We start from the raw sequence: 27,790 nt of genomic DNA, 5'->3' as shown, positions 1-27,790 counted from the left end.
ACCAAGAGACGACAGGAAAGTACAGGGTGGAGGAGAGGGGCATGGGATTGGCAAAGGACCTTGAGCCAGGATTCGAACTCGGCTCGCCGGAAGTGCATCTGCACCATATGTCGGAGCACGGTCCACTACACCATCGTCTCCAACTAAATTAACATCTTTTACCAAGAACCAGTACATGTTTTACTATCATATGATCTTACTTCAGTTTCTCCAGGTAACAGTGAGGATTCTCCAGTACATCAGAGATCAGCTTCACTCCTGAATCTCCAATATTATTATCAGACAGATTCAGTTGTGTCAGGTGTGATGGGTTTGATTTCAGAGCTAAAGACAGAGCAACACAACCCTTATCTGTGATATTACAATCACTCAACCTGAAGAGAACAATGAGAACACACTGTTAACTCTTAACACACATTAGAGTTTAGTACAAACAGTTTAACAAACATTAATAGTATATTTTGGTGTTTATAAATTTATGGCAGAAGATTTGTGCTGATACCTGAAAGAATGCAGGTTTGGCTAAGGACTCTGAAATGAGTTACTATTAACTGTATATGAAATAAGACTACTACATTTACATTTGTCAATTGCTTTTTATATAGCATCTGCTAAATAAATAAATGTGTAAGCATTCAACAATTTGTGATGGGTACTTGGTAGATTTAGTAAAAAGTTAAGTGTTAGTAGTAAAATAATGTTTATTATTATTGGTAAAAGTTGTAATTATGACTAGAATAACAGCACTGAAAAAAATTATTCATTGAATTTAATCAATTTTTTTAAGGTAAGTGGTTGCAATCAATTTATTTAAGCTACATTTAAACAAATGTTTTATATTTTGTTTTACTTTACTAATCTTTTTTTAAATGTAGCTTAAATAAATTGATTGCAACCACTTACCTTAAAAAAATTGATTAAATTCAATGAATCATTTTTTTCAGTGAGCTGTAAAATTACAGCTGAGTCTATAGACTGTTGGACTTTATTTCTAGTCCTGCATGTTCTTGAATGAGGAGATCAGACACGTAACTCAAATCAAATTATTGTTAATAAGTATCTCAAATGAAATATTACAGAGCTCTGGGTCAAAACTGTCTCTGTCCTTACACAACACAAAATGCAGAAACAGGTCCCCCGAGGAGCGGTTGACTCTGATCTGCCTCTCCCTCTGACCCAAAAATATATGTGCAGTTAGGTGGGGGCCTCCTCGGATGGAAAGTTTTACTTCTGTCTTAGAAGTTCACCATGCTATTAACAACTATGACCGTTATTTCACCCTGCCGCCTCGACATCCTGTTTTTCGTTTCCCCAGGTGTCTCTGCAAAGTAAAAGTTAAAAACACACATACATACATTCTAAAAAAACAAACGGTGCTATATAGCACCAAAACTGTTGCTTTGGATCGTAACCATAGAAGAACCATTTTTAGTGCCATATAGCACCGGTGACTCACCTGTGTAGCACCTGTGTAGAACCATATAGGGGCCATATAGCACCACTTATGGTTCTACAAAGCACTATATGGTTCTACACAGGTGCTTCACCTGTGCTATATGGCACTAAAAATGGTTCTTCTATGATTACGAGCAAAGAAACACTTTTGGTGCTATATAGCACCGTTTGTTTTTAGAGTGTACCACAAAAACTGCAAGCCTGCAAAATCTGCAAACATGACCTTTAATGGTGCTTTTCCATTGCATAGTACCCCACGGTTTAGTTTAGTTTAGTTTGGGTCGGGTCAGCTCACCTCACTTTGGCGTGGCTAGCTTTTCCATCAAGTTTAGTATTACTTCGTAGTGGGAGGGATTATAGGCGTGTCGTTATATTTGCCCTGCATACTGCTGTGACATCATACAAGAGAGTTCGTTGTACATTCCCATTTATTTATTTCTCAGTCCGCCACAAAATTAAAATTGGCCACCACAAATAGATGTTTGCACATCGCGTTTATCACTACCTCTGTCTCACATGATAGTTTCTGTTCAAACACCCACGGCGCCAGCCGACGGCGCTCCGCTGAGCTTCATTGAAGATGCAATTAAGCTGACGTGCTCGTCGCAAATGTTCCGCCACAAACTGCAAGTTTGGAAAAAACTGTTATGGTCTCCCTGATTCTCAACCTGTGGATGTTTTTCGTCAGTGCAGAGCACAGATGACAACATTTTTGCTCGAGACAGCGCAAGCTAGCCTAGCACAGGTAAAGCTAATCTACATTATAGCGATGACGCTGTAGTGACGAGTCTCTCAGACCAATCAGTGACCTACAGTGTCTTTGCGTCACGTTTGGTATCAGCTCGGGTCGCTTGGAACCCCAACCGAGGCGGTACGAAAAAAGTATCGGGTACTACGTACTGCACCCAATGGAAAAGCTCCCAAAAGTAAGCTGACCCGACCCAAACTAAACCAAACCGCGGAGTACTATGCAATGGAAAAGCACCATAAGAGTCAACTGTTAGAGCCCTTATGCAATGAAATCTTATCTCTAAGCCTGCTAGACTATTCTAACTTTAATACTATATGCTAAAGGTTAATACTCAAAGCTATTCTTAAAATCCTTATGATTAAAGGCAATGCAATCGTTAATAATGCAATAACAAAATCATGATTATTCAAAGCAATGTTAATATTCATATTGCAAGGATATGCGGATGTGGGGATGTTCTAATTTTCCTTCATTACTTAACACATCTATTCTGCAGGGTGTGTTTGGGTTTTGGCTAAATGGGATACAGCTGCAGCCGAAATCCTGTGATACTTTGGGTTTAGGGTTAGGTTTGGGGGTAAAATGTTGAGTTTAAGGTTAGGTTTGGGGTGGATAAAAACAACACTCATTGTGCAAGATTTAACAAAATTTTGGCCATTGCTGCATCCCTTCTAGCTGCAACCCAGTGCAGGGCTTGAATAAATACTTTAATTTTAATTCAAATGAATTGAGATTAACATACAATGTATAGTCATAATTCAACCTCATGTTTTTTTAAACTATTTAATCAAATAAAACTTTTGAAATTTACTTTGAAACCAGAATTTATATCTCCCATTGCTGAAAAAAACTAAAGAAACCAGAAAATCACGTGAATTTTGTAGGCCACTGAAATTTTTTACTAAGATTCATTTGTCCGCTTTTTGCTACTCTTTCTGAAGAAGACTGCCTTTCTCTTCATTTTTCCCACATTTCAATGATTGTCTGATATTAAAACACTAAAGCAAAACATCAAAACATTACCATGTTTTAAAAAAACTTATTAGGGTTAATGTATCTAGATTATCTGTTATATATATAATGTTTGTGTGTGATTCTTAAAGTGATGAACTCTGTCAGATTCAAATCGGTTGTCGCCCGACACGCGCGCGCACACACATAGGCACGCTGGAAGAGAGATTCTCATTATAAAACAGATTCTTAAACAAGATTTTAAGTCCATTATGTGTTTTTACCAAACTTTAGAAGAGAAAAAATACGGATTTAAATTGGCTTCTTTGACACACAGGGATGAAAACGTGGTTGAAGTGCCTATTATTTATATATTCACGGCGGAGCCTGAAGAAACATCACTCTCCACTTCATGACGTCACGCGTGCGCAACTTGTTTAGTAACAATAAACAGTAAGGTGTAAACGTGTGTGTGTGTGTGTATGTGTGTGTGTCACCGTGCTGCGCTCTCTGTTCAATATTCCGCTCGGTGTCTGCGCTGCGCGTTTTGCCCTGTCGTTAACGGCAGTAACATTGTTTGAAATTTTACTTTCCCAGTTGGACAACTAATTTTCTCTTACACTTGTCCTTCAAAAAATCCACTTGTCCCGGACAAGCAGACAAGCCTTAATGTCGAGCCCTGCAGTGGTAAGGCTACATAAGGGCCATGTTGGCACTGGCCACTCAAATTGATGGCTGGCCCACCCAGTCAGAAGAAACAGCAAATTAAAGCAAAATAACTCGTGCATAAATACAATAATCTCATTAATAATAATTGCCCAAATACGCATCATTCAGAAATAAATAACTTTTTATATAGAAAGATTATCATTCACATGTGTTTCTAAACCTTAAAAACGTTGACATTCAATCATGTTTCGTTTATTCTTTTCTATATTCATATGCTTATAATTTCTTGATTTGTTCTTATTTTCTTTTTATTTCGATTTTTTGCTGATCCGAAAATTATTCGATCCATGATTCAAAAAACATAATGTACTATACTGTAAAATGATGTTAAGAGTAGGCATTGAGGTTCAACCTATTTTACAGAGGTTTACCCTATTTAAAATTTCCGGCCTCTCCCCTGCCACAATCATGTGTTGGTTGGGCCCCACCATTAAGTCCCAATACAATTAAAGGCGGGATGCACGATTTCTGAGAAACACTTTGGAAAAGGGAGTCCAAAGGGAGAACGAAAACAACTGTAGCCAATCAGCAGTAAGGGGAGTGTCTACTAACCAACATTGTTGCCTGGGTTGCGTATGTGTGAGGCGAGTAGGGGCATGTTTGTTTAGGTGATTTCAAATATCAACATTTGCTTTCAGAGATTGTGCACCCCGCCTTTAAGTAGCATCAATTATGTTTATTATTTTAGAACCACAGTCAATGACATCTAAACTCTCAAACCAAATCATCAACACCTTATAGGTTTACTTTCATCCAGACACAAAGTGTCACTACACATTGATTTCCTTTGCAAATTTGTTATAATCTTACAGCATCACTGTATGATAACACATTGAACATAAATACTGACTACTGTGCTCTGTGTGACATTTGTAAGATCTGAAAGCTTTATTATAAGAAACATTATACTTACTTAGCAGATCTGCATTCTTTAACCACAGGCAGAAGCTTCTGCAGAACTTCATCTGGTGTGATCGATTCAAACTCATCCATCTCTGTGACTCTGTATATAAAGATGGTTTGGAAGTGTGATTTATTAATGGATATCATATAACCCTAAAATTTAAACTGAAGTCAGTGCTGTTGCAAATAATTGAATATATTAAGAAAAAACACGAAACATATTGCAACCTCAGATTTGGACAGTTTTCTCAGCAGCACCATATATGTATGTAGAGTGTAAAATACATTGAAATCATGCCCGTAGCCATGAGGCCACTGAGGTCCAGACCGCTGTAAATTTTTCATATAAAGAAATAATATTTGAAGTTCTCTGAATGACTAACTGGTAATTTTAAACTATTCATATTGGCATCCGCATATATAATTAAGTTTGTACAGTTTACTGTATAGTTTTACGTAAAATGACGGAGACTGACAGCTGTAAGACGCTTGCGGCCGCGGGTGCAGCATTTGCAAGTGTTGCCAGATCCCATTGTGAAAAATCCTCTTTAGACATGATGTTTTAGCAATTAATGTGACAATTTGGGAAATTTATAAAGTGAGAATGTGCTGGTTATTGTTAGCAATGTCTCTGATTTATTGCTGAAAGACTTAACTTATTTTTTCTTTATGGGCCAGTTTTTTGTACAAATATCTGGCAACACGAGGAGAGCAGCACCTAAACAGTGATCAAATGGCATCATTCAACATCATTCAGCGTGGGCAGGTTATGGCTGACATGATATTACATTCGCTAAGACACACGCCATAATCATCATGATTATGTATGTAATAAACGCTTTTAACCCTAAAAATCAGTAGAAAATAATGCAGTGAAATATGTCAAATATATATTACTACAGTGTTTATATTTGGGTTAAATAGTGGATGAGGAATACAGAGACAGATGTTGCCCATCTCCATTTAACATAACTTTAAGCTGCCTACCTACAACAAGCTACTTGACTTAAAACACACCTGACATGCCAACTTGAATTGCTACGTTCCATGACACGGCTTTCCTTCCGATGTCTCTCAAGGAGCGTAAACTTGAATTATAAAGCTCCAGGAATTCCGAGTATAAGCTTTTCGTCCATTTTGATTTTGGCGCTTGTTTGGATTCCCCATTTCTATAGACCCCTTAATCACCCACGTCACTGTGACGTCACCGCTCTAGCTGTAGGTAAAAAATAAGTAGCAACTCATAGCCAGCGCGCTAAAAAGTTGAGTTTTTGACTTTAAAATGTCATCTTGTTGTGTTTTTGGCTGCCAGATTAGGAGGAACAGCACTTTTGGTTCAAAAATAAAGTTTTACCGGATCCCGGCAGACATTTCTTCACAGAAATCAAGAAGATTGCGGTTGAATGCAATACAGCGTACAGACTAGATGGAGACAATAATGCTTGTGTTTGCAGTGCACACTTCATATCAGGTAAAATAATCTATGCATATGTACTGTTGTGTTGGTTTTATCTAGTACAAATCAGCAAGTTTCTGTTTTATAGGTGAAAAGTCGCCAACCGCGCTATTGTTTAGCTTAAATGTTAAACAAACATACAGCGATAGATGTGTGTGCCATCGTTAGAGAAATGGTCTCTTAAAATAATCCACATTGCTAATCATAGTTAGCCCAGCGATAGGTCACATAAGACAATAAGCCTAGACAAAATTACCCAAACCACCTTAAAGTAATTCATATGTTGTCTAGGAAATATCTAAAACCTGGTTAAAATCGCAAGAGTTAATTTACAAAAATAGCTGTCACGGTCCGCTGAATCAGTGACTGTACATATTCGGACACTTCCAAAACTGCTTCTGCATCCATGTTTAATAAATCCCTCCTAAAACGTGCTATCTTAAGCTTGTCAACATTGCCTCTGCGGCTCTTTTTGCCTCCAGCTAAGCCCCGCCCACACAAATACGTCACAATAGGTGTGTTCGACTTCATGCGGCGCTGCACAGACCGATTGGCGGCTGACTTGAAGCAGTGCATTCCGGTTAGTAATTTTGTCAGACTTCAGCTGGCGCTGTAGGCACGTGACTGTGTCATATGGTTTTTAAGTACCGCAAGAGCGTTTCGAGAGTAGCCGGCTAGCTCAGCCCGCACAACCTCTCCAGAGCGGCTGCACGGAGTTATGATGACGTAACAGCTTTACGTGATTGGTCGCCTCACTGATGACAACGATCACGTGCGTTTCAAGTTTAATCCAACCTTTAGTTCCACTAATAAACATTATAAATTCAGGTTTTAAAACAGGAAAAAACACATAAATATGCATAAATATGTTATATTGTGTTGTGTAGTAAAATAAAAATGAAAATAACAAACTCTATTGGTATTTTTATAATATAGGCTTGTTTCCTGTTATTTTCAGGTATACAGCATAAGCAGCAATTAAAATATTCGATATAAAATGTTTCTGGTTGCAACGTTTATTAAAAGGTTTGTTTTTATTAAATTCAGCATCTAATTCAATTCATTTGCGATTAAAAACAAGGAAACACGTCGGACACGTCACTACAGCAAGCAGCAGGTGTCCGGCTTGACGGCTCCGTCTTCAGTTCCTCCCTCGACTGCAAGCGGCAAACCTCGCCAATTGGTCTGCGCAGGACCGGATGATCTCGAACACACCTATTGTTTACCAACTGTAAAAGGGTCTATAGAGGGTGTGCACATGACGTCACCGTCGGGGAGAGGGACTGCGGTTACTCCCACTGAGTGGCACCATTTGAGTACAGCGTGACATCGGCGAAAACGCGTTGAAATGGGAAAAGCTGTTGTGCGATAGACTGTACTAACAGATTAACAAGAATTCGGAGCTATCGTTTTACAGACTGACAAAAAACACCGAAAGGACAAGTAAATTGACATCCACAGACCACAGGTGGGTTGATAAGTTGCTAGGGTCACTATCAAGCAGAGGTTTTACTTTCTACTTAAAAGTATTTTTCAAGTATTTGTATTTTATCCGTGTTTTTCTTTGGAAAACATACATTCCAAAGCATATTATCTGTCATGAATTGCAAGACAGATGAACCCAGGCGCAGACACGGATAGAACACTGAACAGTTTATTGGACAAAACAAGAAAACAAAAACCCACGAGGGGGTAAAACAAGACAATATACACAGGACTGGATGAACCCTAGACTATATGACATTAAACTAGACTTGACTGACTAAACACAAACAACAAACAATAAACTTGGCTTACTCAATATTGAAACAGACAGCAAACAGATCAGGATAACACAGTATGATCACAGACAGAACAAAGAGCACAAGGACTTTAACCCCCTGGGGTCCAAAAACGCGGCGCCACGTTTTGACGTGTTTTTTCCTTATCATGGCAGAATCAACTTAAAATACTCCATCATTAATAATCATACACTTACATGTTTGACATTATTTGAAACGGTAAAGGGTCTTCTTTAATATGTGTTCATTCACAATAACAACAGATCTTTGTGTGTTTGTCAAATAAAGAAAATAAACAGGGTGTGCATCCAGACATTTCTGTCTCCGCCAGCGGTCTCTCAAAACACGTTACAAAAATCGATTGAAACTCTGCTAATACTCGTCACACAAGCATGATACACATATCCAAAGAAAGCCTGAGATGTCTATTTTAAACAAGCTTATTATAATCGAAAACAAATAATGCCTGTTTATATAATCTGCATTGAAGTAAAGAGAGTACCGTTTTTCCTGGCTGACTTCATTATCTTTAATTCGGTCACGCCCACAGGCGGTACCCGCTGTTGACATGGAAATCAACATGTATCTTTTACATGTTTTACAGTGTTAGACACAGTTATTCACTTTCGTATCTATCATGGCAACTTTGAGTAATGCTGCACTGCGGGATTTGCTGTAAAATTATTCCATATTGTTTACATGCAAGGTAATTCCATACATTGCGCTTTACACGCGACACCATTTTTATGAGCGCCACGTTACACGGAGACACGAGTTCGCGCACGTGGACGCCATATGCGATGTGTTTTTAAAGTTCATACACGCTTACAGAAACGCGTTTAAAACAGAAGCTAGACAATAAGGGGATGGGCATCTGTAAACAGTCATCTGAAAACAGCTTTTTATATAACTAATCACTGCAGATGTTTATCTGAGATGTTCTAAATTTAGTTTATGTACATGATAGTTTATATGAATGTACTATCAGCAATATTTACCCATCAGTTATATAAGTAAGGGTATTTCTGTGGACAATTTATGCTATCAGCTGTTTATAACTCTCTTAGAGGTCTGCATCTCTCTCATCAGTACAAAACTATGAAGTGGAAAAACACCTTTTGGACATAAAGTTATATGGTAACATGAGCCACATGAAGTTTACAGCTCTGTTGTGTATCAGTTTCTTATATAAGTTAAGTTTTTGAATAGAGTTTGTTTCCAAATAAACTGAAAATGTCCTACTGACCTTCATTTCTATTTTGATTATATTGTTAACTTCTTAATAAACCTCAAACAAACATGTATACATTTGTCCTCACATTCTTTACTGTAGTTCCCAACATTCCTGCCTCATTATGCAGCTCATTATTCGACTCTTTGTTTGCTACCTGTCAATCAATCCTTCTCGCATACGGCCCCTCTAAACAAAAAGTGTCTTACAATTTCTAAATCAATATATTGTTTTATGTGAATAAGTAGGCAGGATGATTTTCACATCATTTTAAGAAAAAACTCTAGACTACTAGATTCTGTTTAGGAAAGTCTTGTTAAAACATGTTTAGTATGGGTTTTGTGGACTTATATCAGTGACTTAAAAAATTAGCTTTTTTAAAATAAAATTTTTCTCTCAAAAATACAAACATGTACATACATGTAGCTCATATAATATTTTAGCCCAGTTTGTGCTGAATGCAGTGGTATGAGACACTTGCCATTATTATGTTTTAAAGCAACTGAAAAAAGACTAAATGTAAGAGCATGTCAGAACCTCTGACAGTGTCCCAAAATGGTCGGACCCCAGAGGGTTAAATAGGGACAAAATAACGAGGGGAACAGGTGACAATGATCACAGGTAAGGGAGCGGGTAAAAAGTGATGAGACACAGGAAATACATGGTCTAGTATAGTCAATAAAGACCACGTATTCCCACACAAACATTGTACTGTCAGAACCCTGTTTCACACTGTGCATTCCTAAACCCTGGGTCAGGAGTCGCCAGCCCAGCTCCAACAAACCTGTCTGTAATTATCAAGCAACCCTGAACACCTTGATTAATAGCTACTTCAGCTGTGTTTTATTAGGGTCATAACATTCTAACCCTGCTTCATTTCACACTGCATGCGGGGTTAACCCCACAAAAGCGGTGCTAAACCTGCTTTCAAGCAGGGTTTCATAACCCTGGGTTAATTTCAGGGATAACCCTGCTTCTAAATTACAAGTGTGAAACGATCCTTAACCCAGGGTTAAAAGCAGGGTTTACAACGAAGATAACCCAGGGTTAAGTGCAGTGTGAAAAGCCCTTATGTAAAGGGGAGCTTCTTGGTGTGCGGATCTTTCTTTTGTTACTTAACGTTACATAATTTATTGGATCCTGCACCAGTATTTAATTTGGATGTGCGTGATTCTACTGTTTTGCCTTACAACGTATCATTAACACAAGATAAATTTTTAGGATATGTAAGTATCTAATTGTTACTTATGTATGATATTTAATTGTAACTTCTGGTGTTATTTGCAATGTTTATGTTTTAATTGGGCAGGATTAGGAATTAATAAAACAAACAGTAAAGTGAGTGTGTCTGCTGCATTATGTTAATGACAGGAGTATAAAAAAAGTTCTTTGACTGAAGTGCCACTCAGATGAAACTTCTAAGCTTCCTAATAATGTTAAGTAGTCCCCAACAACAGGTTTAAATGCATGCAAGGGTGAAAAACACTGTAATTTTCGCAAAATATACATTTTATATTACCCCCATTACCCCAAATTGCCACCTCAGATCCAATAAAAAAATTTGTATGTGTTCCTTGGCCTTTGTTTGTCAACTTAAATTTTTTATTTTTACTAACCACGCATAAACATAATTTACTTCTCTGATAAATGGCCAAGAAATCATACATTTGGCCAGGGCATGTGAACTTATGAGCACAACTGTTTTTATATATTTACAAAATGTGATTTTAAAGTTTTGTGAAAATATAGAACATTATGATATTTCTTTATAATGTTTTAAGAGTGTAGTGATTGTATCTCAGTGTTACTTACTGATCTGATCTGATTCCTGCAGACAGATTCTTATGAATGAATGGCTGAGCTGTAGGCAGTAGTGTAATAAATTCATTCAGATTAAACTCATTCATGTTTTGTTCAGAGGTCAGCAACAAAAAAACTAATGCTGACCACTGTGAAGGGGAGAGGTTCACTTGATTTATTTTGCCAGATTTAAGATATTGTTGAATTTCCTCTATGTGTGAAAGATCTCCCAGTTCAAACAGACAGTGAAAGAGATTGATTGATTTCTCTAGAGAAGAATCAGACCAGATCCTCATCTGGATATATACAACTGTTTCTTCTTTTTTGTAGGAGAGGGTTCCTGTTTGTAGATGATGATGTAGGAGATTCTGATTGGACTCCACTGAGAGACCCAAAAGGAAACAAAGAAAAAGATCCAGATGTCCATTTTCACTTTCTAAAGCTGCATCAACAGCTCTCTGATGCAGGTAAGTTAATGTTAACTGGTCTCTCCTCATCCAATTGGGTTTGCTAATTTCATCAAACACATTAATGCTGTCGTTTATAAAGAAGAGGTGCACATACAGAGCTGCAAGATGTTCTTGAATGGTAAGATGAGCAAAGCTGTAAACTTTCCCCTGACACAAACCAAACTCCTCTCTAAAGATCTGAGTACACAATCCTGAGTAAACTGATGCTTTTGCTACATCAATGCCACACTCTCTCAGGTCTTCATCATAGAAGATCACATTGCCTTTCATAAGCTGCTCAAAAGCCAGTTTACCCAGTTTAAAGATCATGTCTTTAATCTTCTTATAGTTCTTTATAGTCTTCTGATGTTTCATGTTTGTCTGAATGATCAAGAAGTGTGTGTACATTTGTGTGAGAGTCTTGGGGATCTCTTGACTCTTTGCTTCCCTCAATATTCTCTCTAGAACAGTGACTGAAATCCAGCAGAACACTGGGATGTGACACATGATGTAGAGACTCCTGGATGACTTCAGGTGTGAGATGATTTTCTTGGCCAAACTCTTATGTCTGATTTTCTTCCTGAAGTATTTCTCCTTCTGTGGATCACTGAAGCCTCGTACCTCTGTGACTCGATCAACACACTCAGAGGGGATGAGATCAGCTGCTGCTGGTCTGGAGGTGATCCAGATGAGAGAAGAGGGAAACAGATTCCCCTTGATGAGGTTTGTCAGCATCACGTCCACTGAGGTTGATTCATTTACATCACACAACCTCACACTGCTGTGAAAATCCAGAGACAGACGACACTCATCCAAACCATCAAAGATGAACAACACTTTATATTCATCACTGAAGATTTCCATTTCTTTTATCTCTGGGAAGAAAAGATGAAGAAGATCTAAAAGACTGAGTGTTTTGTCCTTCATCAAATTGATCTCTCTGAAAGGAAGTGGAAATATGAGGTGGACGTCCTGATTGTCTTTCTCTTCAGCCCAGTCCAGAATGAACTTCTGTACAGAGACTGTTTTTCCAATGCCAGCGACTCCCTTTGTCAGCACACTTCTGATGTGTTTGTGTTGTTCAGGTAAAGGTTTAAAGATGTCATTACATTTGATTGGTGTCTCCTCTGTTGTTGTTCTTCTGGATTGTGTCTCAATCTGTCTCACCTCATGTTCATTACTGATCTCTCCACTTTCTCTCTCTCTGATGTAGAGCTCTGTGTAGATCTCATTCAGTAGTGTTGGGTTTCTCTGCTTTGATGTTCCCTCATACAAACACTGACATCGTTTACTTAGATTTGATCTAAATGTGTTGAGGACTTCAGACTCATGGCTATAAATAAAAATACAAGATAATTTCTCTAATGAGAGAAGACAGTGTAAAGAACTAAATGCAATGTTTGTTTTCTGCATCATATGGCCCATGTGATAACCACTGCATCACCTAAAAATCCTACAAATTACCTGAATCCAGGGTCTATTTTATCACTGAAGTCCTGTGGCAGACTCTCAGGCTTGTCAGGTTCTGTTATGATTGCTCCAGCTAAATGGATTGATCTTAAACAACAAAGATAATGGTGGATTTTTTCTCATTCCATAAATAATTATACAGTTTTTGCACAGTTCTGATATCTGAATGCACTGTTAAACAGCAAAACACTTACTAAAGAGAGAACAATTATGTAATGATAATAAAATGTTTTTACTCTGTGTGCTGTAAATGTCATGGCAAGTCATTGCAAGAATATTTGAAGAGTTTGGTTCCAAAACGCAATAAATCCATTTTGACAAATTTTGGTAAAAACGTGTTTTCTATACCAAGAAAGTGACAAGATGAAAACAACTATTTTCTGTTACAAACTTTCACATAGCATCTTTAGGTTATAAAAACATAAAAAATTCAAATCCATAAGTTGATTTTCAAAGATTTATTATAAAAACGGATAATTTTTTCCACAAAATGCAATAAATCCATGACAAGTTTTTATTCAAAATGCTATAAATCTATTGAATCAATAGCCTATATAAATGTGCATTCATCTTTGCCATGTTATATTCATTTAGTTGACTAGTTGTACACACTAATTAAAAATATAAACATTAATGTCATTAATCAAAACACTTACTTTGTCATATTAAGATCACTGTCATTGCGGCTACTTGACGTACTCGCTTAACGTCTTTCACAGAGATCAGCTGTAAAATGTTTTTGGTCCTGCTCGATTTTCGTTGACTTTGAGTAAAATTATGTAAAGTTTTTCATAAGATCCTCTGGGGTCAATGTGTTAGCATGAGAAGCTTGCTGTCGGGAGAACAAGCACCCGTCTCCCGAGTGCCTCTCAGGGAAAATATTAGATGCTGATGGCTTACGTTTCTTTCCCATCACAGAAAACCATCACAGGTTTAGCGATGCAATTAAAGTATTATTTTGTTTTGTTTGTTTGTCACAAAGTACAAAGTAGATGAGGAAAACTAGGACTCCATGGACTCAGCGCGTCCGCCATTGTTTGTTTACATTGCGTGACTGGTGGGCTGTAATATCAGAAATGGATTTATTGCGTTCTGTAAAAAAGGAGGAGTGGCGTTTATCGCATTTTGGGAAAAAAGGGAGAAAAGATGACAGAATAACACGGCGGATATTGGATTTTGCGTAAAATTAAGAATTTACTTTTAACTACTGACCTGATATAATACTGATTTTGGCAGTAACTCATTTTTTTCAAAAATGGCGTTTATCGCGTTTTGGAACCAAACTCTTCATTTGTTTTTAATATTTCTAAACACATTTATATATTACAATAGTGTATTTAACTAAACATTACACAAATGTGTCCCACTATATAATCATATTTCTAACATAAATGTTATACTTGAGATCAGGCTGATTATCTCCCGAGTTGAAGTACAATAGCTGAACCATAGACGCGTCACTCTTCATAGACACACAGCTGGGCTCTGGATCTGATCTCTTCTGATGAACTGAACTATAACACACAACAGATTACAGTTAATAGTGTAGTGATTTACTGTATTTACTGTATTAAAACAGGTTTTCATTTACTTTTGATGACACATAAAATGTAAACTGTCTCTGTGTTAGCAGAACTGTGATAAGAACCCTTAAGAAAAATTCACAAGTACGTTTTATCCGTTATGTAAAATAAATGATAAGACAAACATGTTTGTGTAGTCATTTATAGACCATTTTGCAAGATGTAAACAACACTGGTCCAGAAGCACTTCCTGTTTCAGTTTTTTTAACACTACATAAACATTTGGATAAAATACAACCAACAGAACATAGAGAACTGAAAAAAAAAGTTAAACAAACATCTTTAAGATGTTTTCTTTACATGTGAAATAAAGAAAACGGAACTGAAACAGAAAGTGTTTCTGGACCAGTGTTGTTTACAACACGGCACAAAACAAACTTAAAATCAAATAAACAATCACTATTATTCAGGTGAATAAATCATGAGTGTTGAAGAAGCTACGTCAACACAACTACACAATCAGGAATTCACCGTGAGACCCACACATTTCAGTTCACACGCCACATCTTGTATTTCTCACGCTGAAACTAACTAGTGTCAGGAACTGGGGCCCGTTCTTTGTACGTCGCTAACTCAGTTAGCTGGATTTGATTGTTGATGATTTGGCATGATCTTGGATTATTTGGTTCTTCGAAGCTCATTCTAAACTTGCTGTCATAGCAACAGGTCCGTAAGCTCAAACCTGCTTGGGAGCAGGCTTATTTCATGTAAACAAGATTAGTTTGTACCTTTTTAAGCGGATGTGATACGGAAAGTCTGACGCAGTCGCGCATTCTCCATTATACAAGCACAATCTGCGTAAGATGCATGATTAATATAAAGAGCTTTTCAAATTCAACACGTAATAAAAAGGATATATTAATTAAATCTTTTAGCGATGTTATTTAAAAAAATTATAATATAACAAATATATTTTTTCTGTACTTGTGCGACTTGTTTTTGTGTAACAGGTGTTTTGATTATTATTCTTAAACAAATGACAAGACAAACATGCTTATGACCACATTTATTTTAAGTTTATTTAAATTTTCCTTTATAAAAACAGCAATTAATCATATCCAGCACTAATAGATGTTATGTACAATAAAGACTATTACTCAGTGTGAAATAATTTTCATTTGAATAAACTAATCTCCTATTTTAGTTTTATCTTTAGATTGTCAAGTAGCTTACAATGTCATGCATGAAAGGGTTTTCGTTTAGTAATTTCTATCTGTTCTATCTTTAAAACGTCTACAAATATGTTACCCTGTCCCTGTTCTGTGACAAAAATGACCAAAATAACCAAATAAGTTTTTTGCACATATTTTCACATATCTTTATCTTCTTTACTACACTTTTCTGTGCAGACTCAGCAGATGCAGGACTTTCAGTTAACGTGGAATACTGCTAATATAGTCAGAAATCAGTTAAGAATAATGCAATTGAAGTAAACTTATTTAACCACTTGCATATAGTTTCTCTAAAGGACAACCATCTGAGAGGATTTCTTTACTGGCATTGCTATCAGAAACGGTTGCATTTTATAATATTTTGATGTAGAATAACATTACCATTCCCTTACTGCACATCATACTTTATTTACTACATTCTTGGAGACTGCTAAAAGTGTTGGTGTATTATCTACAACTGCACAAAAGAGAGGAAAACACTACCTTATAATACACTACAATTAAAATTTTATTTATCAGGAATTAAATTGTTGCATTGGCTGTGGGTTTAAGAAAGAGCAACTGCTCCAGAGATGATCTGCACAATCAATCAGTTTAGAGACATCACTCCTGCCAGCACATCACATGAAGATGTCCACCACCTGTGTTTTTTTATTCTGCTTTTTAAGTTGCTGTTACAAACAGACAAAATAGCATTTAACTGTTTTTGAAAAGAGACTTAAAGTACTTTAGGAGCATCCAATTTTAATTACAATCATTAATTTCAATCTTTGACAAGCATAGTAAAGATATCAAGATGAAGAACCAAATAAGCGAGATTATAATTAGCCAGATCTAAACTTCTCGGATGTCTCATTTGATCTCGGATGTATTAAGCGACGTACGAAAAACGGGCCCCTGGGGTCGAATGAACTCAAACGCAAACGATTTCGGGGAGTAAACAAAGAACATCTTGTATTTTTTCACGCTGAAAATAACTATTGTCAGGAACTGGGGTCCAATGAACCCAAACGCAAACGATATCGGGGAGTGAACAAAGAACATCTTGTATTTCTCAAGCTGAAAATAACTAGTGTCAGGAACTGGGGTCCAATGAACCCAAACGCAAATGATATCGGGAAGTGAACAAAGAACATGAAACATGAAATTACATGAAACAAAAGCCCACGAGGGGGCAAAACTACATAAAACATACAAAACACTGACACAACTTGATTAACAAGACTAGAAACTAAACTGAAGAACAGCCTGACAAACAGCATAACATGAGACGAATGAACACAATGAACCAGCACAAGACAAGAGACAAGAGGAGATTAAATAGGGGAACTAAACGAGGGCAACACAGGTGCGAGGGATGAACTAATAATGAATAATTAACAGGGAGAACAAGGGGGGCGGGGACTAGAGACGAGACACCAGAGGCACATGCCACAATAAACAAGGCATGAGCCTCCACATGAAACAAGAGACTGTCAGAACCCTGCCATCACTATAAAACATAAATATATAAAAAGAATCTCGTGGCAGAGCCCTGACAACTATTCGTGTTCTGCCGACTTTATGGCTGCCACCACAAACTTTGCAACCAGAAGCTTTAGCTTACCTGAAACTAATGAAAGTAGACTTCCTAAAAATTAATGAAATGAGGTTTATTGCATTATTATTGCCATCAAATGTGTACTGTTATACTGCTCTCTCTCTTTCTCTCTCACACACACAGTTTAAAATCCACGCTGATGGCAAGTTCTGCAATCCGTAATGTTAAGCAGCGCTGTTCAGGTGGCTCGTTTGGGGCCAGATTTTATTTTTATTTGGATATATTATTATTAAAATATATTAAACAATTTGAATTTGTCTGTCTTTTATCATACTCACCAAATATTATAATTTCTATTTGTGCTGGTCAATTATGAACAATGGGTAAAATTGAACTGGGGCCAATTGGCAGCTGCACAAACACAAACCTCCCTAACAGATGAAATCTCACTACAAACTTTAAATAAAACTTGAGAGCTCTGACTCACATTGATTGAGGAAATAACATAAATAATGTTTCGACTTTTCAGGAATCACAGAAAGCATGAAACTGACGATAAATAACACTTAAAGGAGCGGTGAATCAAATACTCAATTTTAATTTGATAATTTGTTATATAAGAGGTCATCATACTTAAAGGAATAGTCTACCCATTTGCCATATTAAACTATGTTATTACCTCAACCTAGACAAATTAATACATACCTATCTTTTTTCAATGCGTGCACTGTACAGCGTGTTGTGAATGTGTTAGCATGTAGCCTAGCCCCATTCATTCCTATGGTACCAAAAAAAGTTTTATTTTGTGGCACCATACTTACTGGTATAACTCATTATGTAACAGTCTTTAAATAGGGAAAACATGAAAGTGTTTGGTGGCTTCCCTGTTTGGTACCATAGGAATGAATGGGGCTAGGCTAAATGCTAACACATTCACGACGCGCTGTACAGTGCACACATTGATAAAAGATAGATATGTATTAATTCGTCTAAGTTGAGGTAATAACATAGTTTAACATGGCAAAAGGGTAGACTTTTCCTTTAAATAAACATCCTGCAAATTTCAGAACTGAAAACGTGCGTGCTACTGAAATATAACAGTTTTTGGCACCAAGCCAGTATTACAGCCGAGTGTGGAATTCAGAGAAATATGACATCAAAGTAGAATTGAAGCACCTCCCTGAACCCAAATACAACGACCACTTTTGTAGCCCCGCCCACAGCTTCGTTTTTTGTGTCTCAACAATTAGTAAACATGTCTTTAAAGATTCCCAAATGTAACCAAAATGACTTTTAAATAAAAAAATTCTGAAAGACTTTTATTTTGACGCGGTGATTCGTATGATAGAGTAACCATGGAAACGCATTTTCGGTTGTGGAAGAACCGCCTATGGGAAGAACACAGACGCTGGATAACGGAGGCTCAGAACATAACATTAGGAATGCGTGTATAAAGTTTGTTTACTTTGTGTACCACGGATTCAGAAGTCAATGCTGGATTTGCAGAGAGACTGTGATTAAAAGCACCACTAATATTGAATCTGACAACAATGACACAGCAGTATACACAGTAAGTTAAACATTTAACTTTATTTAAGTTACTGCGTTTCACTATTGCTTTGTTAGAAGAGGTCGCTTGATATGTCCTGTTGTAACATCCGTGTCTAAACACGTATGTTTGACTGTTTTAATTTACTTAAAACATTAAACGATTAATAAAGGTACAACACTTAACAATACGACTGTAATATAACAATAGAAATATACAAAGTTATTGATAAAGAAGGATTTATCAGCCGCAATTTAGATTTTGATGCACGCTTACTGTGGCAAGTTGCGTTTGAACGGTCAAACACTCAACAAAGTTTTTTTATCATATAACTGTGGTATGTAACATTACATAAGGAATAATTGACGACGGGCCATTGAATTATAAGAAAATAATGCACACCATGGTGGTAATGCGGCACGACGAGAAGCGGAGTGCTGTTACACCGCAGGTGTGCATTATTTTCAAATAATTCAAAGGACCGGAGTCAATTATTCCGCTTATACCACGGTTACCGCAAACATTGCTCTGGTGCCTATTTTTAAGACATTTGACAAGTTAGGTGTGCGGTTTACAGAAAAATAATCAACACCCATAGAACATTTCTCAGCCAATCAGAATGCAGCATTCAACAGACCCGTGGTATAAATGAATGTAAAAGCAACCTCACAAGCACAATAGAAATATACAAAGTTATTGATAAGGATTTATCAGCCGCAGTTTAGATTCTGATGCGTGCTTACTGTGTTGTATACGGTAATGTAGTCACGTCGAGTTTAAATTTTTGTTTCTACTTTACTATACGTATTGTCATTTATGTGTATCATCTTTAGCACCCAGAATCTTTTGTGGCTCAAACATATATGTGTTCGGCTGCTATTTTTACACATTAATGTTTCCCCACATGTAATGACGGGGAATGAAGCTGTCCAATCATAGCAGTGGGTGTTTACGTCCTGGTTTTCAATGCGCCCCACCCCTTCAAACGAAGCTTTTCTCCAGAGAGCCACTAATCCATGTTACAAAATAGTGGATTACCTATTGCTTTTAATGTTTTTGAATGTAAAAACCATGCGAACATCATAAGTAGACATCAGACAACAGTATAAAACAACAAAATCGACAAATTCATCGCCCCTGTAATTTAAGATTAAAGTATCAATTACATAAAAAAAGGAATGAGGAAGTCTTATGTTTTCATCACAATCTGACGAGATTCACATTCTCAAAATACTCCTGCTCTAACATAAACTATACACAAAACAGATGGATAAAATTTCATAAACATTCGTATTAAACACTTAAAATGGCGGAAGATAAACGCTAAACATTTACTTTCACTTTTATCTGTGACGTCAGTGATCAGAGAGCGCAGGTGAATGGGAACAATAAACTCAGGGAAACTCTGTCTAAATAGCACCATACCATCATTTAATATTCCCTATATTAATTTACTAATATAATCTGTTACGTTCTGCTCACATCGCGCTGGTAAAGTTGATCAATCAGCTTAGCCATCTGTGTTTTCTGGGTCAGATTCAGGCTCGTACTGATAAGGTAGTAAAGACGATATTATCTCTTGGCTTTCACTATTGCTTTTGGAGCTCATCTTTCAAAACATGTGGGTAGTAACGGATTACATGTAATCTTGATTACGTAATCAGATTCCAAAAATCAAGTACTTGTAATTGGATTAAACTACATTTTAAAATACTTGTAATCTGACTACTGTTACTTTTTTATGGATTACATGATTACTTATTATTCACACTATGGCAGTATGAGTTTTTAACTTGCCATGCCAGATTATTTACTGGCATCACAAAAAAGTTTAAATTAACCAAAAATAATAAAGAAAATAGAATTATTGTATATTTGTTTTTTTTGGCCTGTAACTGGATGTATAGACACCATTTCATTTTTAAAGAAACTTGCTGTTTAAAGAAACACTTCAGTTTTATTTGTAAGGTGAAATTTTAGATCTAGTAATGTTGTTACAGTGAATTTTGTGATATTCAATATTGTTTTTTGATATGTATCTGTTTTATTTACTTAAAATTAAGTAAATATGTTTTAAAATCAAGTGATTTTGTTTTATTTAGTATGTTACTATCAGTTGACACTAATAGCGAAGTAAATCAGTGTTAGTATTGTGAAGTATTAATTCTCCGTACATTGCACTTTAAAAATTAGTTTTTAAGGCTCTTGTTGGTGAAATAGAATTGAATATATTTGTCCTCTTTTTATATATTTGAAATCAAATAAGATGTCGAAAGTAATCTAAATGTAATCCAAAAGTCAGATTACATTACCAACGATGTGTAATCTAAGAGATTATATTACTGACTACAGATTTTGTCATGTAATTTGTAATCAGTAACTAATTACAATTCAAAAGTAATCTACTCAGCTCTGTGTAATGGTATAGTGCGTCACATTACCATTTACATAATTTGGCCAATCACAACGCACTGGATAGCTGTCCGATTGGTTCATACTGCTATTTCTCAAAACAATGAGCTTTGTACAAAACAACCTGTTACAGATGGACAGGACTTAGATGTGCTACAAAAATTTACAGTATGTGGGAAATAATGCGGTTTTTTGAACAATAAAAAGACATGAAATATGGGCCCTTTAACAGTGCAGTGACTTTATATCAGTGTTACTTACTGATCTGATCTGATTCCTGCAGACAGATTCTTATGAAGGAATGGCAGTAGTGTCATAAATTCCTGTGGCAGACTCTCAAGCTTGTCAGGTTCTGTTATGATTGGTCCAGATAAATGTATTGATCTTAAACAACAAAGATAATGGTGGAATTTTTCTCATTCCATAAATAATTATACAGTTTTTGCACAGTTCTGATATCTGAATGCACTGTTAAACAGCAAAACACTTACTAAAAAGAGAACAATTATGTAATGATAATAAAATGTTTTTACTCTGTGTGCTGTAAATGTCATGGGAAGTCATTACAAGAATATTTGTTTTTAATATTTCTAAACACATTTATATATTACAATATTGTATTTAACTAAACATTACACAAATGTGTCCCACTATATAATCATATTTCTAACATAAATGTTATACTTGAGATCAGGCTGACTTTCTCCCGAGTTGAAGTACAATAGCTGAACCATAGACGCGTCACTCTTCATAGACACACAGCTGGGCTCTGGATCTGATCTCTTCTGATGAACTGAACTATAACACACAACAGATTACAGTTAATAGTGTAGTGATTTACTGTATTTACTGTATTAAAACAGGTTTTCATTTACTTTTGATGATACATAAAATGTAAACTGTCTCTGTGTTAGCAGAACTGTGATAAGAACCCTTAAGAAAAATTCACAAGTACGTTTTATCCGTTATGTAAAATAAATGATAAGACAAACATGTTTGTGTAGCCATTTATAGACCATTTTGCAAGATGTAAACAACACTGGTCCAGAAGCACTTCCTGTTTCAGTTTTTTTTAACACTACATAAACGTTTGGATAAAATACAACCAACAGAACATAGAGAACTGAAAAAAAAGTTAAACAAACATCTTTAAGATGTTTTCTTTACATGTGAAATAAAGAAAACGGAACTGAAACAGAAAGTGTTTCTGGACCAGTGTTGTTTACAACACAGGCACAAAACAAACTTAAAATCAAATAAACAATCACTATAATTCAGGTGAATAAATCATGAGTGTTGAAGAAGCTACGTCAACACAACTACACAATCAGGAATTCACCATGAGACCCACACATTTGAGTTCACATGCCACATCTTCTATTTCTCACACAGAAAATAACTATTGCCAGGAACTGGGGTCGAATGAACCCAAACGCAAACGATATCGGGGAGTGAACAAAGAACATCTTGTATTTCTCAAGCTGAAAATAACTATTGTCAGGAACTGGGGTCCAATGAACCCAAACGCAAACGATATCGGGAAGTGAACAAAGAACATGAAACATGAAATTACATGAAACAAAAGCCCACAAGGGGGCAAAATTACATAAAACATGATATACAAAACACTGACACAACTTGATTAACAAGACTAGAAACTAAACTGAAGAACAGCATGACAAACAGCATAACATGAGACCAATGAACACAATGAACCAGCACAAGACAAGAGACAAGATGAGATTAAATAGGGGAACTAAACGAGGGCAACACAGGTGCGAGGGATGAACTAATAATGAATAATTAACAGGGAGAACAAGGGGGGCGGGGACTAGAGACGAGACACCAGAGGCACATGCCACAATAAACAAGGCATGAGCCTCCACATGAAACAAGAGACTGTCAGAACCCTGCCATCACTATAAAACATAAATATAAAAAAGATTCTTGTGGCAGAGTCCTGACAACTATTCGTGTTCTGCCGACTTTATGGCTGCCACCACAAACTTTGCAACCAGAAGCTTTAGCTTACCTGAAACTAATGAAAGTAGACTTCCTAAAAATTAATGAAATGAGGTTTATTGCATTATATTTGCCATCAAATGTGTACTGTTATACTGCTCTCTCTCTTTCTCTCTCACACACACAGTTTAAAATCCACGCTGATGGCAAGTTCTGCAATCCGTAATGTACATTAAGCAGCGCTGTTCAGGTGGCTCGTTTGGGGCCAGATTTTATTTTTATTTGGATATATTATTATTAAAATATATTAAACAATTTGAATTTGTCTGTCTTTTATCATACTCACCAAATATTATAATTTCTATTTGTGCTGGTCAATTATGAACAATGGGTAAAATTGAACTGGGGCCAATTGGCAGCTGCACAAACACAAACCTCCCTAACAGATGAAATCTCACTATAAACTTTAAATAAAAACTTAAGAGCCCTGACTCACATTGATTGAGGAAATAACATAAATAATGTTTCGACTTTTCAGGAATCAGAGAAAGCACGAAACTGACGATAAATAACACTTAAAAGGAGCGGTGAGTCAAATACTCAATTTTAACTTGATAATTTGTTATATAAGAGGTCATCATACTTAAAGGAATAGTCTACCCATTTGCCATATTAAACTATGTTATTACCTCAACCTAGACGAATTAATACATACCTATCTTTTTTCAATGCGTGCACTGTACAGCGCGTTGTGAATGTGTTAGCATTTAGCCTAGCCCCATTCATTCCTATGGTACCAAAAAAAAGTTTTATTTTGTGGCACCATACTTACTAGAATTACTCCTCATGTAACAGTCTTTAAATAGGGAAAACATGAAAGTGTTAGGTGGCTTCCCTGTTTGGTACCATAGGAATGAATGGGGCCAGGCCAAATGCCAACACACCCACGACGCGCTGCACAGTGCACACATTGATAAAAGATAGATATGTATTAATTCGTCTAAGTTGAGGTAATAACATAGTTTAACATGGCAAAAGGGTAGACTTTTCCTTTAAATAAACATCCTGCAAATTTCAGAACTGAAAACGTCCGTGCTACTGAAATATAACAGTTTTTGGCACCAAGCCAGTATTACAGCCGAGTGTGGAATTCAGAGAAATATGACATCAAAGTAGAATTGAAGCACCTCCCCGAACCCAAATACAACGACCACTTATGTAGCCCCGCCCACAGCTTCGTTTTTTGTGTCTCAACAATTAGTAAACATGTCTTTAAAGATTGCCAAATGTAACGAAAATGACTTTTAAATAAAAAAATTCTGAGAGACTTTTATTTTGACACGGTGATCCGTATGATAGAGTAACCATGGAAACGCATTTTTGGTTGTGGAAGAACCGTCTATGGGAAGAACACAGACGCTGGATAACGGAGGCTCAGAACATAACATTAGGAATGCGTGTATAAAGTTTGTTTACTTTGTGTACCGCGGATTCAGAAGTCGATGCTGGATTTGCAGAGAGACTGTGATTAAAAGCACCACTAATATTGGATCTGACAACAATGACACAGCAGTATACACAGTAAGTTAAACATTTAACTTTATTTAAGTTACTGCGTTTCACTATTGCTTTGTTAGAAGAGGTCGCTTGATATGTCCTGTTGTAACATCCGTGTCTAAACACGTATGTTTGACTGTTTTAATTTACTTAAACATTAAACGATTAATAAAGGTACAACACTTAACAATACGACTGTAATATAACAATAGAAATATACAAAGTTAGTGATAAAGAAGGATTTATCAGCAACAATTTAGATTTTGATGCACGCTTACTGTGTTGTATACGCTAATTTAGGCAAGTTGCGTTTGAACGGTCAAACACTCAACAAAGTTTTTTTATCATATAACTGTGGTATGTAACATTACATAAGGAATAATTGACGACGGGCCATTGAATTATAAGAAAATAATGCACACCATGGTGGTAATGCGGCACGACGAGAAGCGGAGTGCCGTTACACCGCAGGTGTGCATTATTTTCAAATAATTCAAAGGACCGGAGTCAATTATTCCGCTTATACCACGGTTACCACAAACATTGCTCTGGTGCCTATTTTTAAGACATTTGACAAGTTAGGTGTGCGGTTTACAGAAAAATAATCAACACCCATAGAACATTTCTCAGCCAATCAGAATGCAGCATTCAACAGACCCGTGGTATAAATGAATGTAAAAGCAACCTCACAAGCACAATAGAAATATACAAAGTTATTGATAAGGATTTATCAGCCGCAGTTTAGATTCTGATGCGTGCTTACTGTGTTGTATACGGTAATGTAGTCACGTCGAGTTTAAATTTTTGTTTCTACTTTACTATACGTATTGTCATTTATGTGTATCATCTTTAGCACCCAGAATCTTTTGTGGCTCAAACATATATGTGTTCGGCTGCTATTTTTACACATTAATGTTTCCCCACATGTAATGACGGGGAATGAAGCTGTCCAATCATAGCAGTGGGTGTTTACGTCCTGGTTTTCAATGCGCCCCACCCCTTCAAACGAAGCTTTTCTCCAGAGAGCCACTAATCCATGTTACAAAATAGTGGATTACCTATTGCTTTTAATGTTTTTGAATGTAAAAACCATGCGAACATCATAAGTAGACATCAGACAACAGTATAAAACAACAAAATCGACAAATTCATCGCCCCTGTAATTTAAGATTAAAGTATCAATTACATAAAAAAACGAATGAGGAAGTCTTATGTTTTCATCACAATCTGACGAGATTCACATTCTCAAAATACTCCTTCTCTAACATAAACTATACACAAAACAGATGGATAAAATTTCATAAACATTCGTATTAAACATTTAAAATGGCGGAAGATAAACGCTTAACATTTACTTTCACTTTTACCTGTGACGTCAGTGATCAGAGAGCGCAGGTGAATGGGAACAATAAACTCAGGGAAACTCTGTCTAAATAGCACCATACCATAATTTAATATTCCCTATATTAATTTACTAATATAATCTGTTACGTTCTGCTCACATCGCACTGGTAAAGTTGATCAATCAGCTTAGCCATCTGTGTTTTCTGGGTCAGATTCAGGCTCGTACTGATAAGGTAGTAAAGACGATATTATCTCTTGGCTTTCACTATTGCTTTTGGAGCTCATCTTTCAAAACATGTGGGTAGTAACGGATTACATGTAATCTGTATAATCAGATTCCAAAAATCAAGTACTTGTAATTGGATTAAACTACATTTTAAAATACTTGTAATCTGACTACTGTTACTTTTTTATGGATTACATGATTACTTATTATTCACACTATGGCAGTATGAGTTTTTAACTTGCCATGCCAGATTATTTACTGGCATCACAAAAAAGTTTAAATTAACCAAAAATAATAAAGAAAATAGAATTATTGTATATTTGTTTTTTTTGGCCTGTAACTGGATGTATAGACACCATTTCATTTTTAAAGAAACTTGCTGTTTAAAGAAACACTTCAGTTTTATTTGTAAGGTGAAATTTTAGATCTAGTAATGTTGTTAAAGTGAATTTTGTGATATTCAATATTGTTTTTTGATATGTATCTGTTTTATTTACTTAAAATTAAGTAAATATGTTTTAAAATCAAGTGATTTTGTTTTATTTAGTATGTTACTATCAGTTGACACTAATAGCGAAGTAAATCAGTGTTAGTATTGTGAAGTATTAATTCTCCGTACATTGCACTTTAAAAATTAGTTTTTAAGGCTCTTGTTGGTGAAATAGAATTTAATATATTTGTCCCCTTTTTATATATTTGAAATCAAATAAGATGTCGAAAGTAATCTAAATGTAATCCAAAAATCAGATTACATTACCAACGATGTGTAATCTAAGAGATTATATTACTGACTACAGATTTTGTCATGTAATTTGTAATCAGTAACTGATTACAATTCAAAAGTAATCTACTCAGCTCTGTGTAATGGTATAGTGCGTCACATTTCCATTTACATAATTTGGCCAATCACAACGCACTGGATAGCTGTCCGATTGGTTCATACTGCTATTTCTCAAAACAATGAGCTTTGTACAAAACAACCTGTTACAGATGGACAGGACTTAGAGGTGCTACAAAAATTTACAGTATGTGGGAAATAATGCGGTTTTTTGAACAATAAAAAGACATGAAATATGGGCCCTTTAACAGTGCAGTGACTTTATATCAGTGTTACTTACTGATCTGATCTGATTCCTGCAGACAGATTCTTATGAAGGAATGACTGAGCTGTAGGCAGTAGTGTCATAAATTCCTTCAGTTTAAACTCATCCATGTTCTGATTTGAGGTCAGCAACACAAAAACAAATGCTGACCATTGTGATGGGGAGATGTTCACTTTTCTTGCTTCACAAGATTTAAGATATTGTTGAATTTCCTCTATGAGTGAATGATCTCCCAGTTCATTCAGACAGTGAAAGAGATTGATGGATTTCTCTAGAGAAGGATCAGACCAGATCCTCATCTGGATATATACAACTGTTTCTTCTTTTTTTGTAAGGGAAGCTTCCTGTTTGTAGATAATGTAAGAG

At 36.1% G+C, this 27,790-nt stretch overlaps 1 protein-coding gene across 1 annotated transcript in view; it reads right to left on the bottom strand.

Annotated features, from left to right (window-relative positions):
- The window catches only part of LOC129438575 (uncharacterized), a 127,252-nt gene extending 99,467 nt beyond the window's left edge, over window positions 1-27,785 (bottom strand). Inside the window, exons 1-8 of the mRNA XM_073863397.1 lie at window positions 27,440-27,785; window positions 21,917-22,030; window positions 21,494-21,616; window positions 14,377-14,490; window positions 12,971-13,063; window positions 11,070-12,839; window positions 4,800-4,889; window positions 201-374 (exon numbers count right to left, since the gene is read on the bottom strand). Of these exons, the coding sequence (XP_073719498.1) occupies window positions 201-374; window positions 4,800-4,889; window positions 11,070-12,839; window positions 12,971-13,063; window positions 14,377-14,490; window positions 21,494-21,616; window positions 21,917-22,030; window positions 27,440-27,723 (2,762 nt within the window). The 5' untranslated portion in view covers window positions 27,724-27,785. The remainder of the gene's footprint in view (window positions 1-200; window positions 375-4,799; window positions 4,890-11,069; window positions 12,840-12,970; window positions 13,064-14,376; window positions 14,491-21,493; window positions 21,617-21,916; window positions 22,031-27,439) is intronic.
- Window positions 27,786-27,790: the final 5 nt, after the last annotated feature.

The sequence above is a fragment of the Misgurnus anguillicaudatus genome, chromosome 24 (genome assembly GCF_027580225.2).
Source record: "Misgurnus anguillicaudatus chromosome 24, ASM2758022v2, whole genome shotgun sequence".
In the NCBI taxonomy this organism is placed as follows: Eukaryota; Metazoa; Chordata; class Actinopteri; order Cypriniformes; family Cobitidae; genus Misgurnus; species Misgurnus anguillicaudatus.
This window is presented reverse-complemented; position numbering and strand designations above follow the sequence as displayed.